General features: G+C 40.5%; 1 protein-coding gene across 3 annotated transcripts in view; it reads left to right on the top strand.

The window, feature by feature from the left end:
* The window catches only part of ANO10 (anoctamin 10), a 227,894-nt gene that overhangs the window by 87,512 nt on the left and 125,139 nt on the right, over positions 1 to 15,243 (top strand). Inside the window, exon 12 of one of the 3 annotated variants that reach the window (XM_038570266.1) lies at positions 3,469 to 3,747. The exons of the other annotated variants lie outside the window; for them this stretch is intronic. Within the exon in view, the coding sequence (XP_038426194.1) occupies positions 3,469 to 3,561 (93 nt within the window). The 3' untranslated portion in view covers positions 3,562 to 3,747. Of the gene's footprint in view, positions 1 to 3,468; positions 3,748 to 15,243 lie in introns of those variants that run through there. 3 annotated transcript variants of the gene reach the window in all.

The raw sequence follows: 15,243 nt of genomic DNA on the forward strand, positions 1-15,243 counted from the left end.
TGTGTTGGTTTGCATGCTGACACTTCCTCATGGCTGGTAGTGAGCTGCAGTACTACACAGATGCACTGTTTCTAGCATTATAAAAGTGATCATAAATATTACATCTCTAAGTCCAGTGAGGAAATTCTCAAAAATGATGGCTAATTAGAGAGATTAATAAAATATGGATATATCTAAAGATGTGGTGACAGAACAGGACAATTAGTCTGTTGCTAATTCTGAAAGTGAGTCTAAAATGAGAAAGATAATTCTGCCGTCCATATGTTAGTCATACCCTAGACTAAAGAGATAAGTTGGCAGTCTTTTTTAAGCTTCCTCATTTTCATCATTTGATTGGTTTTTAGTTTCCTCAATGTGCTGATTTCAATGACTTTTTTACTTAATACTTTCTAAGTATATTATGTGATTATGCTGGAGTACATTGAATGTTGTCATTTGAAAATAGAAATGATCACTCTGTTGCAAAACAAACAAATAAATCCAAAGCAGAGAGATGATACTGGCACATTATAGCAGCAGCAGCTCCTTGGATTTGGTTAAAATGGTTCCCAGAAAACCTGAGGTTTGAGGTAACGTGTCTCCATTAGATTCCTCATAAATTGCTAGCATTTTGATATTGAAAACAGAAGAAGAGTTTGCCGTGGAGAAGAGCAAATTTGGAAATTAGGCCTCTGCTGGTCCTCACTGCATCTGCCTTCCTACCTCCACCCCACCCCCACTCTTATTTATTTTAGGAACTGAGGAAGAGGAGTGAGAGAGACAAAGCATCTTTCTCTGCTTAATAATTCTACTCCCTTATGTTGCTTTCTCCTTGCTGATGTGGCCAGAGTGTTCTGTGGTGTTGGAGAAGGGAAGTACGTTGGCCTCTGCCTCTGGGGTTGAGTGTGCCCCTGCCCCAACAGATATTGGGGACTGACTGCACCTCCTCCTGGGCCCTGAGCAGAAGCAGGCTTGGTCCCTGGCATCTTGGAGCTTTGTCTAGCATGAACACAGAACACCAAGCAGTCACACACAGACACAGAAAATGGCTGGAGTGTACAGAAGAACTCAGCCTCCTCGAGAGTCAGAGAGGAGGTATTTTTGAGGAGGAGTGACCACAGTCAAGGAGCCTGGAGCGAGGGGCTCGGGACAGGACACTGTGAGCAGAGAGGAAGGTGGTCCTGCTGAAGGAGCGTGGAGTCTCCAGGGCAAATTCTCCTTAAAAGCCTTCAGGCTGTCTACCATTTTCAAGGTTGAAATCCAGGTTTAGTTTTGCAGTTCATTTGTGAAATCCTGCAGCTCTTCCCCACTGCTCTCCTCCCCACACTTAATAATACCCAGCTCCTTGATGGTACTCCAAAGGACTGAGCTCTTGCTTTCTTGGTATTTTAAGTGTACTGCTTCCTCTGCTGAGAACCCTTGTCAGGCATGCTTAGCTTAAATTTCTAATTTGCAAATTGGTTTGCCTAAAGACATGGTCCAGTGAGCATGAGTCATTCTTTTTGATCTTTGAGCATCAAAACCCCCTTTTATGTCTACGGAATCTCTGACCTTGTAAGGCAGAGTCCACCCTCAGTATCCCAGAAGTAGGCAGTGCCAGGGTGCTGCCTTCCTAGCCTCCCTTGCTTCTTGGGTGTGGACATGGGGACATGGTCTATATTCAGACAGTTATAACCTTGCCACTCCAAACTTTGAACTGGAAGCTAGTGGTCAGAGGAAGGAAGCAATGTACAGAATCCACTTTGGTGAGGGATACTCTGGCAGTGGCTGTGGTCAGGGGTGTGAGGTCTCTGTTTTACAGCTGTGGCCGATTTTGGACATTGCGCCTGGCTGGGTAACTGCCAAGCCTGGCTCTGTAGATCTTTTAGAGGGTATGTAAGCTTCCTGATTTCCTTTTAACAAACCCCTTCTTTGTCTAAGTAAAACAGAATTGGTGTTTGTAGCTTGCAAAGAAGAACCCTGCTTGACTTAAGTAGACTCTAGCATCAATGCTTTCAAGGGCAGAGGGAAGAATGTAATTATTTATGTAACTGCAGGGACATACCCCTAATGCATAAGAATTGTGTAAGGCTCTTAGCTTGTGTGTAAGTGAGTAGTCACAATACTCACCAAGAAGAGCTTGTGCTATGTCTGTTAGTGAGGTAGTACCAGTCACAAAACTTTCCCAAGAAAAGAACACCAAAACATTGCTATGATAGTAAAGATGGTAAAAATATGGGTGTAGTAATAGTTGTGAGCCTTTTATTACAACATTTTCTATTGTTGGTGAAATATAAACAACAAAATTTGCCATTTTAACTATCTTAAGTGTCCAATGCAGTGAGATTAATTGCATTCACTGTGTTGCACAGCCATCACCTTTAAGCATTAACTCCTCAGATCCCTCTCACCCAACCCCTCCTAACCTCTACTTTCTGACTTTGTGAAATTGCCTATTCTAGATGTTTTACATAAGTGATTCACAGAATTGTTTTTCCCTTTGTGTCTGGCCTTTTTCACTTACCATAGTGTTTTCAAAGTTCATCCGTGTTGTGGCATGTGTAAGAACTTCGTTCCTTTTTGTATCTGAATAATAGTGCATTGTATGGATAGAGACCACATTTTGTTTATCTCTTTATATGTTGTTGGACATTTGAGTTGTTTCCACCTTTTGGCTATTTTAATATAATTATAAATAATGCTGCAGTGAAGATTGGCATATGGTTATCTGTTTGAGTCCCTGCTTTCAGTTCTTTTGGGTATATATCTAGGAGTGGAATTGCTGAATTATATAGTAGCTCTACATTAAATTTTTTGAGGAGCCACTGAACTGCTTTCTGCTCAGCTGCATAATTTTACATTACCAGCCGCAGTGCACAAGGATTCCAGTTTCTCCATGTCCTTGTCAACACTTATTTTCTGGGTTTGTTGTTGCTGTTTTAATTATAGCCATCTAACTGGAGGGTATTATGCTGAGTGAAAAACTGGAGGGTATTATGCTGAGTGAAATAAGTCCATCGGAGAAGGACAAACATTATATGGTCTCATTCATTTGGGGAATATAAAAAATAGTGAAAGGGAATAAAGGGGAAAGGAGAAAAAATGAGTGGGAAATACCAAAAAGGGAGACAGAACATGAAAGACTCCTAACTCTGGGAAACGAACTAGGGGTGGTGGAAGGGGAGGTGGGCGGGGGGGGGGGGTGACTGGGTGGCGGGCACTGAGGGGGGCACTTGACAGGATGAGCACTGGGTGTTATTCTATATGTTGGCAAATTGAACACCAATAAAAAATAAATTTATAGAAAGAAGAAAGAAAGAAAGAAAGAAAGAAGAAAGAAAGAAAGAAAGAAAGAAAGAAAGAAAGAAAGAAAAAGAGAGAGAGAGAGAGAAAGAAAGAAAGAAAAGAAAGAAAGGAAATTTATTTAGACAAATGGCTGGCATCTGCTACAGGGAGGTTGCCATTGGTTATTCTGGGCCTTTGCAGTTTTGAAATTCTGTTCTTTACTAGGTCTTCTTTACTGAGTCCTGTGGTTATAAGAACTATGAAGAAGTGAAAATGCTAACGCTGAATTACCTCTTCCTTGGACATAGAAAAAAATAGGAAAGTTTAGCCAGCAAAGTTTTTCACAGCAATCCCGTTTGCACAAAATATATTCTGTGGTCTTGTAAACCTACCTATTTGCCAAGGCATGATGCTGGCTTGAAACCATGATGATCTCCACTCATTTCTAGCCTGTTTCCACCTATGCAGAAGAGGTAATCGTTATCCTCAGTTGTGCTACAGAAGGTAAGTGAAGTTTGAATACGAATGAACACTCTTTTATAGGAAACAAACCAGTAGGGACTCAGAATGAAAACTGAACGTGTGCATTAGGTCTCGTGCATCAAAGATCCTCTGGAATGGCCATCAGAAAGTTGGACGTATCCTCATCTGGAATAGAGGGTCCTCACCTCAGTGACAGGATCATGGGAGTTAATTTGCTTATCCATCTAAGTCAGAGTCCCTTGAGGGCATCTGTTTTGTGTGTTTGGTATATATATTGTCAATGGAAGAAGTAATCCAGCTTTGAGCTTGTAATCTAATTATAATGAGTTCTGTGTGGATATGATTACAGAGACTGAAGGAAAAGCAAAAGAGAAACAGAATAGAAGAGGCATTATAAACAAGGCACAGTGCTGTTCATTTTTAAGAATCTGCATTCTGCAGTGTCTTGTGGGATCTTGCCTAGGTATATGATGGAATCTTGAGCTTCTCTGTTATTCCCCTCACCCCATGACATACATCTGGTTTCATACGTGTTTAATATTCATGCCTTTATTTTGAGTTCTGTGCCTAAGCTAAATGTTGCACATTTAAAAAAAAAAACTATCACAGAAAGACAATAAACCAGTACTGGTTGAAGCATGGTCTGTAGACTGCTGTTAGTCCACCAAGTATTTGATACTAGTCAACAGTGAGATTAGCACAGAAGCCGGGCATGTTTAGAAATGCCTAAGGCAGTTTGACATCACTGTGACATTTAAACATGTGGCCAGTGGACTCATGTTGTTGAACAAGGTATAGACCAAACAGAGTACTGTGCAACTTGCATGGTGAGCTGCATGTTGTACAAACTCTTTGATCACATGTGGTATGTATTAGTCTACTCTGATTGCCTAACAAAATACCACAGACTTGGTGGCTGTTTAGACAACAGAAATTAGTTCTCACAGTTCTGGAGGCTGGAAGTTCAAGATCAAAGTGTCAGCAGGATAAATTCTGTTCTGAGGTCTCTTCCCTTGGCTCATAATTGGCTTCCATCTTGCTGTGTGCTCATATGATCTCTTTTTCATATGTGTTCAGAGGAAGGGAGAGAGAGAGAGAGAGAGCGCTCTTTGGGAGCTCTTCTTATAAGGACACTAGTCCTGTCACATCAGAGCCCAGCCTTATGGCCTCATTTAATCCTAATTATGCCTTTGTCAACCCTGTCTCCAAGTTATAGCCACAGTAGGGGGTTAGGACTGCAACATATGAATTTGGGTGGTACGCAGTTCAGTTCACAGTAGGGCCATAGGTAGATCTGTAATGGACTAGAAATTTAAAACATCAGTCCTTTACCACAGATAATCTGAGAAGCTGTGCTATAGACATAAATGGGGCTAATTAACTTAATTACAAGTAAATATTACTAATATCGAAGCAGGAAACAATTTGCTGTGGGTTAAAAATCTTTGAATATTTTTGAAGTTTATGTATCTTGATTTTCAATAAAATTGTTTGTGTGTGGGCAGCCTGGGTGGCTCAGCGGTTTAGTGCCACCTTCTACCCAGGGCCTGATCCTGGAGACCCGGAATCAAGTCCCACATTGGGCTCCCTGCACAGATCCTGCTTCTCCCTCTGCCTGTGTCTCTGCCTCTCTCTCTCTCTCTCTCTCTCTCTCTGTGTCTCTCATGAATAAATAAAATCTTAAAAAAAAATTTTTTTTAAATAAAATTGTGTGAAATGTTGACCCTTTGGAAGAGATTAGATTAAAAACTGGAAAAGATGTATTGGGTAGTTAATTCCTAAAGAGGCCTGGGTTTAAGCTTGATGTAATTACTGTATGGTAGCTGCTTTTGTAGCATAGCTGTCTTGTCTTTGCAGCAGACTCATAAATCTGCCTCCATCTGCTGGCTCTGCCTTTCTAGCTGCCTGAGGACACCTTCCCATGGCCATTCTGGAGGTACCGCCCCTCAGCCACTCTGAGAGCACAGCATCCTCCCAGGGACCCCACTCTTGTGTGTTTTTCTTTCTCTGGTTTTCTGTCACAACAAATGGGATCCCTGTCATCATGGTAACTCACTTTGAAATCATGGAATCTCTTTTCCTTTAGAGATTTCTTTTGTCTCCCACCTGCTGATTCTGCCCCTGGAATGCCACTTCCATCAGCCTCCTTCCTGAGGTGCCGTCCACCTTGCCCCGGGCCCCTGTTGTCATGCCTCACTGGAGTATTTCAGTGAGTGCCTAATTGTTCTCCTTGACTTCAGTTTCTTCCTCTGCTATCTGATATTTGTAACAAACAGTTCTCACCATCTGACGTGTGATCTGAAAAGCCTTTGGTTGTTCTCATTTTCATAAAATAAAGTCCAGCATCCTTTGGAAGGGACTTAAGATCTGTGATCTGCCTCTTAGCTCTCTTTCTTCCCTTCCCCCAGCCGTCACTCCTCCTTTCACCAGCACTGCCACGTCTGTGTCTTCCTGTTTCTGTGTCTACCGGGAGTTCATTTAGTCCTCAAATTTTCTCCCATCCAGTTGCTGCTATCAGAGGGCCTCTTGTCCTTCAAGGACCAGTTCAGACATCATCTTTCCCTGGTCTTCCCATTTAGGATTAATGATTAATTAATGTGCTTCCATAACGTGTTCTGGTGTCATACAGTGTTTCCCATGTATTCTCTCTCCTCAAACTAATATTGGCATGGTAGCCTTTTTTCTTTCTTTCTTTTTTTAAACATTCTTCTCCTAACTTATTTGTGTTTATATATTTTAAGGATGTTTCTTTTAGGTAGTATATGATTAGGTCTTACTATTTTTTTTTTAAATTCTTTGTTTAAATTCAATTTAGTTAACGTATATTACTAGTTTCAGAGGTAGAATTTAATGATTCATCAGTCTTATCTAAGACCCAGCGCTCATTCCATCAAGTGCCCTCCTTAATGCCCATCACCCAAATACCCCATCCCTCCTCCAATCTTCCTTCTAGCAACCCTCAGTTTGTTTCCTAAAGTTCAGGAAAAATAAAATTGGTCTTACTGTTTTATCCAGTTTGACAGTCTCTGCCTTTTAAAGGGGTTATTATGGCATTTATATTTAACCTGGTTATTGATATGATTAGATTTAAGTCTTCATCCTGCAACTTGTTCCGTTTTCTGCCTTCTAATAAACTCATGGAAGTTTGTGTGGATATGTGAGTCCACCATCAGGGGCTCCAGCCCCCCTCCACAGTCCCACCCCAGCTCACAGCCTAAGGGCCATCCTTTAAGGACTGCACAGTTGGAGCCTGTAACCCATGAGCTTATGTGGTAAGACTGTATGCTGCTCTGCAGTTTGGCCCTTGTACACTGGACCTCATTGGCATGTGGCTGCACTGCCCAGGAAAACATCTGGGAGGGGGAAGTGCACTGCTGCCCTCAGGCACAGATTTAACCTCATAGTGAAGAGCCCCTCTACTTTGTGTGTGGTTTCTTTGTTCCAGAGAAGCCTATAGCAGGCCTGTTCCTATGGGACTGCACACATGGGCCATTCTGATCCACTCTGGTATCAGGGCCCATTCAGGGCACAGAGCCTAAAACTAAAAGTGGGGTACTAAGGTGGCAGCACAGAAATGAAGGGCAATGACACTAGCAGACATGGACTAAATCAGGCAGATGTCCTCTGCCTGACTCTGTGTATTCACAATCATGATTTATATGTGAAGAAAGATGCTTAAGTTTATTTTACGAAAGATTATTTTCAGGCAGAGATAGAGATTGGATGTTAGACATTAATTTAATATGGAAGAGCTTATGCAGACTCCACTCTCAGGCTAAATAGAATTGGAAATGTCATTCTAGAACTAGGACCTTGTTAAAACAATTTTCTGAGATTTTGCAGATACTGTCAAATCCATAAATTGATATATAGACTATATTTTGTAAATTAAAAAAATCTAATTTGTGTTATGAGAGAAGCAGTAAAACCAAGTAACCATAAGGATAAATCAATTATGTTGGAAATATAATAATACCCACTTTTTGTACATAGTAAGTACACTCCCATCACTTTATTGACATTTTTTTCCCTTTGGCATGAACTGTCTTTGTGTCACTTAAAGCTGTAGTCTCTAAAGATGGAATCATTAAAGCGATCATGAAAATTATCTAATTGATCACATTAATCAACCTATACTATTTTTGTTGATAACAACTTTAATTAAATCATGAAATGGGATAACCATTAGATGGATAATTATTGTCACCATGAGAACAGTACTAAAACTAAATATGATTATGTCATATTTAACACATTACTATTTAAAAAGATGATCCTTTTTTTCCAATCTATCTGGAAATATGAATAGTGTGCAGAATGTAAAATCAGGCTGACTTAGTGGGATTTTGGGGAGTTTTATGTAAATCTAGTGGGTTTAATTAACAATCAGTTGAATCAACTATACAATCTTGCTCTCTTGCACAATGACATATTCAGGTAGAACCCAAAGACTTGGGAGAAGGTAGGTGCATAATCAGACATGGCAAAGTAATGACTTTATGATTTTTTTCATTGAAATTTTTATTGAGATAATTGTAGGTTTGCATGCTTGTAAGAAATAATTAATACACAGAGATCCCATGTACCCAGTTTCCCCAGTTTCCTCCAATGATAACATTTTATAAAACTGTAGAGCCATGTCACAAGTCAGGATATTGATATTAATACAATCCACTGATCTTGGTCAGATTTCCTCAGTTTTACTTGTGCTCCTGTGTGTTCTGTATAATTTTATCATGTGTAGATTTGTGAATTCACCATCAGCATACGGAACAGCTCACCACCATAAGGATTCTTTTAGTCTTGTTATAACCCCACCTACTTCTGCCCCCTCCATCCCACTCTCTTCATCTCTTATCCCTGGCAACCACCAGCTGTTCTTCATTTGTAAAATTTTGTGTTTTTAAAAAAATGTTACATGAATGAGGCACCTGGGTGGCTCAGTTAGTTAAATGCCTGACTTTTGATTTTTGTTGTGATCTCGTGATCCTGGAATTGAGCCCTACGTTAGGCTCCAAGCTCATCAAGGAGTCTGCCTCTCTCTCCTCCCTCTGCCCTTCCCCCTGCTCATGCATGCACACACACATGTGTGCTCTCTCCCTCTCCCTAAAATAAATAAATCTTTTTAAAAAGTGTTACATGAATAAGTCATGCAATATATACCCTTTTAAGACTGGATTTTTTTCACTCAGCCCACTTTCCTGGAGATTCATCCAAGTTAATCTGTGTATCAGTAACTTGTTCCTTTTTATTGTTGAGTATTATTCTGTGATGTGGATGTACCACAGTTCATTTATCCATTTAGCCATTGAAAAACATATTTTGGCTGATCTCAGTTTGGAGGCTTTGAACATATTTGTACAGATTTTGCATGAACTCAAGTTTTCATTCCTCTGAATAAATGTCCAAAAGTAACATTGCTGAGCTCCATTTGCTCCATTTGCATGCTTAGTTTTATAAGAAACAGCCAAACTATTTTTCAGGCCTCTACCATTTTACATTCCCACTAGCAATGGATGAGTAAACCAGTTTTCACATCCTTGCCAGAATGGTGGTATCTTCATTTTAGCCATTCTGATGGATTTACATTGATACCTCATTGTGATTTTAATTTGCATTTTTCTTACAGCTAATGATGTTGGACATCTTTTCAGGTGCTTACTTTTTATCTGTATTTCCTCTTCAGTAAAATGTCCATTGATATCTTTTGCTCATTCTCTCTCTTTTTAAGATTTTATATATTTATTTGAAAGAGAAATAGCGAGAGAGAGCATTAATGGGGGAAGAGAGAGAAGCAGGCTTCTTGCTGAGGGAGCCCAATGTGGGGCTTGATCCCAGGACCCAGGGATTATGATCTGAGCTGAAGGCTGATGCTTAACCAAGGTGATGATGAGCCACCCAGGTGTCCCAAGAAATGCCTTTTCTGAGTGGCCTGTTCACTCAGTCACCAGTGATTCTTCTGCACTATAGCCACCATCAGAAGTTTGGGTATTTCCTTTTTCTCCATCTCTTCGTGAAGGGCATGGCCTTAGCTGTGAGGACCTCTAGGCACTGCTGGCTGGTGGAGTGCCAATCCTCCAGGGGCTAGGAACAGCAGGGATCATGGGAGGAGGGGAGCCTGACAAACTTAACCTGTCTGCATGTGGTGCTGGTTGAGGAAACACCTGTGGGCAAGGAGCATGTCCCAGTTCCACATGGGTCCTGGGCCTGTGAGAATTCCTGAGCCTTGCTGAACAGCTTTTCTTCCCTCTTGTGAAGCAAGGGTGGGAAGAGCATATAGCACCCACTCTGCCTCTCTCAAGGGGCATATCAGAACAATTCTTACTTTTTTTTTTCCCTGTCTTATCTGGACTCTCATTAGAGAAAAAAGCATTGGTGACTTTCCTGGATGCTATAGATACAGAGAGAAATCTGTTTATCAAACTCTTGGGTAAAAAGTTAGCAATGTGAGGTGCCTAGGTGGCTCAGTCGGTTAAGGTCATGATCCCGGGGTCCTGGGATCGAGCCTCACATTGGGTCCCTACTCAGTAGGGAGTCTGCTTCTCCCTGTGCTGCTCCCCCCACTCATGCTCACTCTCACTCTCTCTCAAATAAATAAAATCTTTTTTTTAAAAAAAGGTAACAATGTCAAATCTATTAGCAAATGAAGCGCTGAAGTTTTTTTAAAGAAACTAGATGAGTTCTAGAATCTTCCAATAAATAGGAATTAGAACTCATTCAATTAATTCAATAAGAATTTGCTAACACTGACTTAGTGCCAGACCCGTTTCTTGGCAGTGATCATAAAGCAGCAAACAAAAAGAAGAAAAACTCTGCCCTCAGGGAGTATATATTTTAGAGGGAAAGATAGATAATGAGGAAGATAAGTAAATATTTAGTATGTGTAAATGGTAAGTGCTAAGGGGAAAAACAAGGTGAGGAAGGGTGTGGGTAGTGTCCTTGATGGGGTGGTGAGGAGGCCTCCCAAGGAAAGTGAGTGAAGACCTGAAGTGGACTTGGGCCTCACGTCTCTGTACTGAAGTGAGCAAGGGAAAGAGGAGATGAGTCCAGAACTACAACAGAGGGAATGGAAAGGCAGATCACATAGCGCTTTTCAGGTCACAGGCAAGCTTGTGCGTGGCTCCAGGGGATGTGGGAGTCACTGGAGGTTCTGAGCAGAGGCTGAGTGGTCAGGAGTATGTGTTAGTGGGGCCACTCTGGCTGCTGTGATGACACAGACTAGAAGGGTTAGGGGCAGAAGGAGCAGTCACGAGGCCATAGCAGTGATCCGAGACAGTGGTGGCAGTGTTCTCTGCCAGGGTAGGAAGTGTGGAGGTGGTAGGAGTTGGATTCCGCATATATGCTCAAGACAGAATCACAAGGATTTGCTCATGGGTTGCAGGTAGGATGTGACAAAAGCAAGGCATCAAGGATCATCCCCAGGTTTGGCCTGAGCAGCTTAGAGGATGGAGCTGTCATTTCAGAGATGATATTATAAATGAGTTGGGGCAGGTAAGGGCTAGATCATAGTGTAAGAGCATTATATCTTTTTAAAAAGTTGATGATTTGTAAGCATACACAAAGTGTAATAAAGTATGCTTATTTTAAATTATAGTTTTATAGGAAAACTATATCTTAAATATATTTTATTCATCATAAAAATTTTGGGATAGAATTTTTTCATTAATTATTCACATCTTAAATTCTTTACCTTTTTAAAAGTACACCTATCTCTGCTACAAATTGAAATGTCAGAGTATCTTTTATCCCTACTTTGCATGCTTATAACATCCTGGCCCTGTAAGGGAATAGGAAAGTCATGGCTTCTGCCCTGAAGCACCATAATATTTTGTTAGGCATAAATCAAAGATGTGAAAACTGCAGAATAATGACCCGATTGAAACAAACTCCAATGGCTGACAGCTTTGGCTTCTTAATTCTCTGTGTGTGTGTGTATGTGTACATCACATACTCCTCTGAAATAGCTGTTACAAAATGGCAGTGTTTTGGTTCTATGATCTGAAAGATGGCATGAAAAGAGCATGTGAAGGAAATGTGATACCTCACTCCTGATGAGTAAGAAAGCCAGTCTGAGGTTTGGAAGCACACTTCAAGTAAAAGGTTTTGATGTGGCATAATTTGAGGCTTCACTGGAACCTGAGTAAAGCCCTGGGGATGGTGACATCCTATGAAAACCACATACCCTTAGTCAGTTCAGGAGTGGAATATGTCAAGGGAATCAAGCCTGCATGCAGTCCCTGGGCTCAGTGGGAAGAATGCTCTTGTAATTAAAGCAGTTTTCATTTGAATCTGATTTTCCCATAGAAAAAGTAACATGAGATAATTTTTTTCTGACCAGGGATTCAGTCAACATTCAACATTTTGTAGAAATTACCAGGTATATTGGATTTAACTATATTTATTTTAAACTATACATGGCGTGCTAGTCAGTGTACAACTTAAATAATATAAAGAAATCCAATTTGCAGTCACAGAATTATATTTATTTTGACACCATCTCCTACTGTACCAGAAAGCTTTTGTTTTCCTTTTTTCTCAGTTTATTAGAGCAGATCGGAGAAACTGTCATTGTACTTAGAGAATTCAGAAGAATTTCCTTTGGATTTTTAAACCATCTTTGAAAGAGACTTTGGACTAGTGGATAATTTCTTGAGAAACTAATTCAAGAACAATTTTCTGAAAAGATTTGCTCCTGTAAATGAAGTGAACCGACCTGAGTTTTAAATATCTCCCTTCACAATGGCTGAAAAAATAGACGGTCACAGCCACAGCAGTCATCTCTTAGGTAGCAATTCTGTGTCCCATCTGTTTTATCATTGTTATTTACACTTCTTAGTGGAGGTGTAGTTTGTGCTTTTCCTTTCGTTCCTCTGCCTTTGGCCTTTTTGTTTGTTTGTATGGATTGTGCTCCCCTGGGAGACCCCAGCACTTTACTGCACCATGACCTCACGAGACACACAGCTCCAGTGCAGCAGTACTGAGGGTTGCTCCTCAGTAAAAATATTCCTTTTTTCCCAGCTGTGACACTGCCTCACTAGAGTGTTTAGTAGGATGCGTTACTGGGCAGTGAGGAGATCCTTCTTTACGTGACAGCACTGAAAAATTCAGTCAGAGCAGCCACAGCAGCCTGCAGAGTTAGGCTAGATGGGCCTAAAGTCTATTAGAAACTAGTCCTTTTTAATTTCTTCAGAGATGATTGTATAGCTACCTGAGAAAATGATCTTTTTTTCCCCAAAATTTTATTTAAATTGTAGTTTGTTGACATATAGTGTAATACTGGTTTCAGAAGTAGAATTTAGTGGTTCATCACTTGCATATAACACCCAGCACTCGTCTCCACAGGTGCCCTTCTTAATGCTCATCCCCCAGTAATCCCCATCTCCCACCCACCTCCCACCAGCAACCCTCAGTCTGTTCAATGTGAACTTCATAATGTAATCACAGCCCACTCCCCTTGACCTAATGCTAGTCTCTTTTCCTAGTCTCCCTGCATCATGTGGCCTAGCATTATCTGTCCCTATTTCATCACTCACTGCTGCTTACACTGACCTTGAAGGGACCGAGAAACTTGCTGTGTGACTTGGGAGCCATCACATTGATCTCTGAGCTTACTGCTCTCCTCATCTACCGGGATGAAATTTGTGGTGTGCTATTTGTAAGATATGGAGTTCCCCAGAGGAAAAGGATTGGGCAATACAAAAAATATAAATGATCAAAACAAAGCAGAAACTACCTCGAAGTATCTGAGGGTATTTAAAGGTGTTTAAACCACTAGAGGGAGCCCACATTGTTCTGATTTCTAAAAACTAATGTTTAACAGCTTGATTTTATTGGCTGTAGAGAAGGATACCTTCCACCAATGATTTATGCATGCATAGTTTCAGTGATCTCCATCATTTTGCTTTAAGTTGGAAATACCAGGTCCAGACCACTAGCACTATGGTGATCTTTTATTCCATATCACAGAACCTGGTGTGGGCAAAGTGATTTGAGCAAGGACCTTGCTATGGTTCTGGAGTCCCAGGCTCCCGCCTCCCTCCCAAAACCCCTGCAGGTTTAGTCCCATTTGGCAGAATGTCAGTCATGCCTAGCTGTTATGCTAGGCTCTTGGCAGCTGTCCTTCTTGTTCACGGATAAGACTCTCAGGCTCATGAGCACCCAGGGAGCATGTGTCGTGGCCTCTTTCCACCTTTCCTCCCTTGCCTTCTCCCAGATGGCTCTGCCCCAGTGATTTCTCTGGTCCCTTCATCTCTTCAGATTCTCCAGGTTTTCTATCTTTCCGTTAATGGAACTCTGTTAGTGCGTTATTGTCTGCGGATGGCCTTGTGCATAGAAAGGATTACTGGAAATTGCTTACTTTTTAATATTCAGGTGATTAAAACTGAATGTGAAAAATGATGTTTCTTATGCTCAACTTTAAAGCTTTGTTTTATTTGTAAATCTAGTAAATTTTACATGAAAATCACAATCATTTTCATTTATATTCTGAGTAATATTCAATAAACTTATAAACAAACATTAGGATTCCTTATTAACCTCCACACAAAATTAATTAAGTTAAATTTTATTTGCAGACTTTATCTGACTCAAACATGTCAAAAGCTTGGCAAAGCATCCTTGGACTATAACAAGTGAATTCTTCTGAGCAATAAGCAACTCATCAAATACATCTAACTCATAAAAGTAGGTTAGATTCTGTTAAGCATTTCAGACATGTTAAAAGAAGAAAGCACAAAATAGCTCAATGACTTTTTAGAAAATATTGTCATGACCTTATTATAGGGCGTATCCAAAGTTGTTTATATTAACTTCTTCACACCAGGGCTCCTCATCCACCCAGAAGGCACAGAATTACTGTCTCAGACCCCCATAAAACTGAGTTTTATTGACAAGGCTGAGTCAAGGCACAGGACTGGGAATGCTTCTAGTTATTATTACCAAAGCCACAGTTTATTGAATCCATTTGATAGGAGTGGCTTTATAGTAGTAAGACTTAAACATTCAGGACTTATAATACCCCTTATACTCCAGATATGACTGATTTTGTTACTGAGAAATTTGGGTTAATGCAGTTCTTCACACACCAGCCTACCCAGTCCACCTACAAACCTTTTTACAGGATGCTTCCTCTTTTGTTCACTGGTCTAGACTAACCTATAGAAAGTCATGTAGACTGGCAGCTTATCCAGCCTTTCTAAACCATCATAGATTACCCCAACCAAATGCAGAATGCATACACTGATAAAGCTAAAATATTTATTGGCTTATTTTCTGTAATGGGTGCATTTGTGTGTGTGTTTTTGTGCGCACATGTGTGCACCTGTGCACACACATATCTTAACTAATGCATCTTTTCAGGGTTTAAAAGACAAATCCTGTCCTCAGGTTAATTACATTCAAGGGTGATTTTAGTACCAACATACGTAGAATTATAGTTGAGGATAAAAGCTTAATATATCATTCCACTACATTTCATTGATACTAAGGGCACATTTTTTTACTTTAACACCTCTGAAA

The sequence above is a fragment of the Canis lupus genome, chromosome 23 (assembly GCF_011100685.1).
Source record: "Canis lupus familiaris isolate Mischka breed German Shepherd chromosome 23, alternate assembly UU_Cfam_GSD_1.0, whole genome shotgun sequence".
Lineage (NCBI taxonomy): Eukaryota > Metazoa > Chordata > Mammalia > Carnivora > Canidae > Canis > Canis lupus.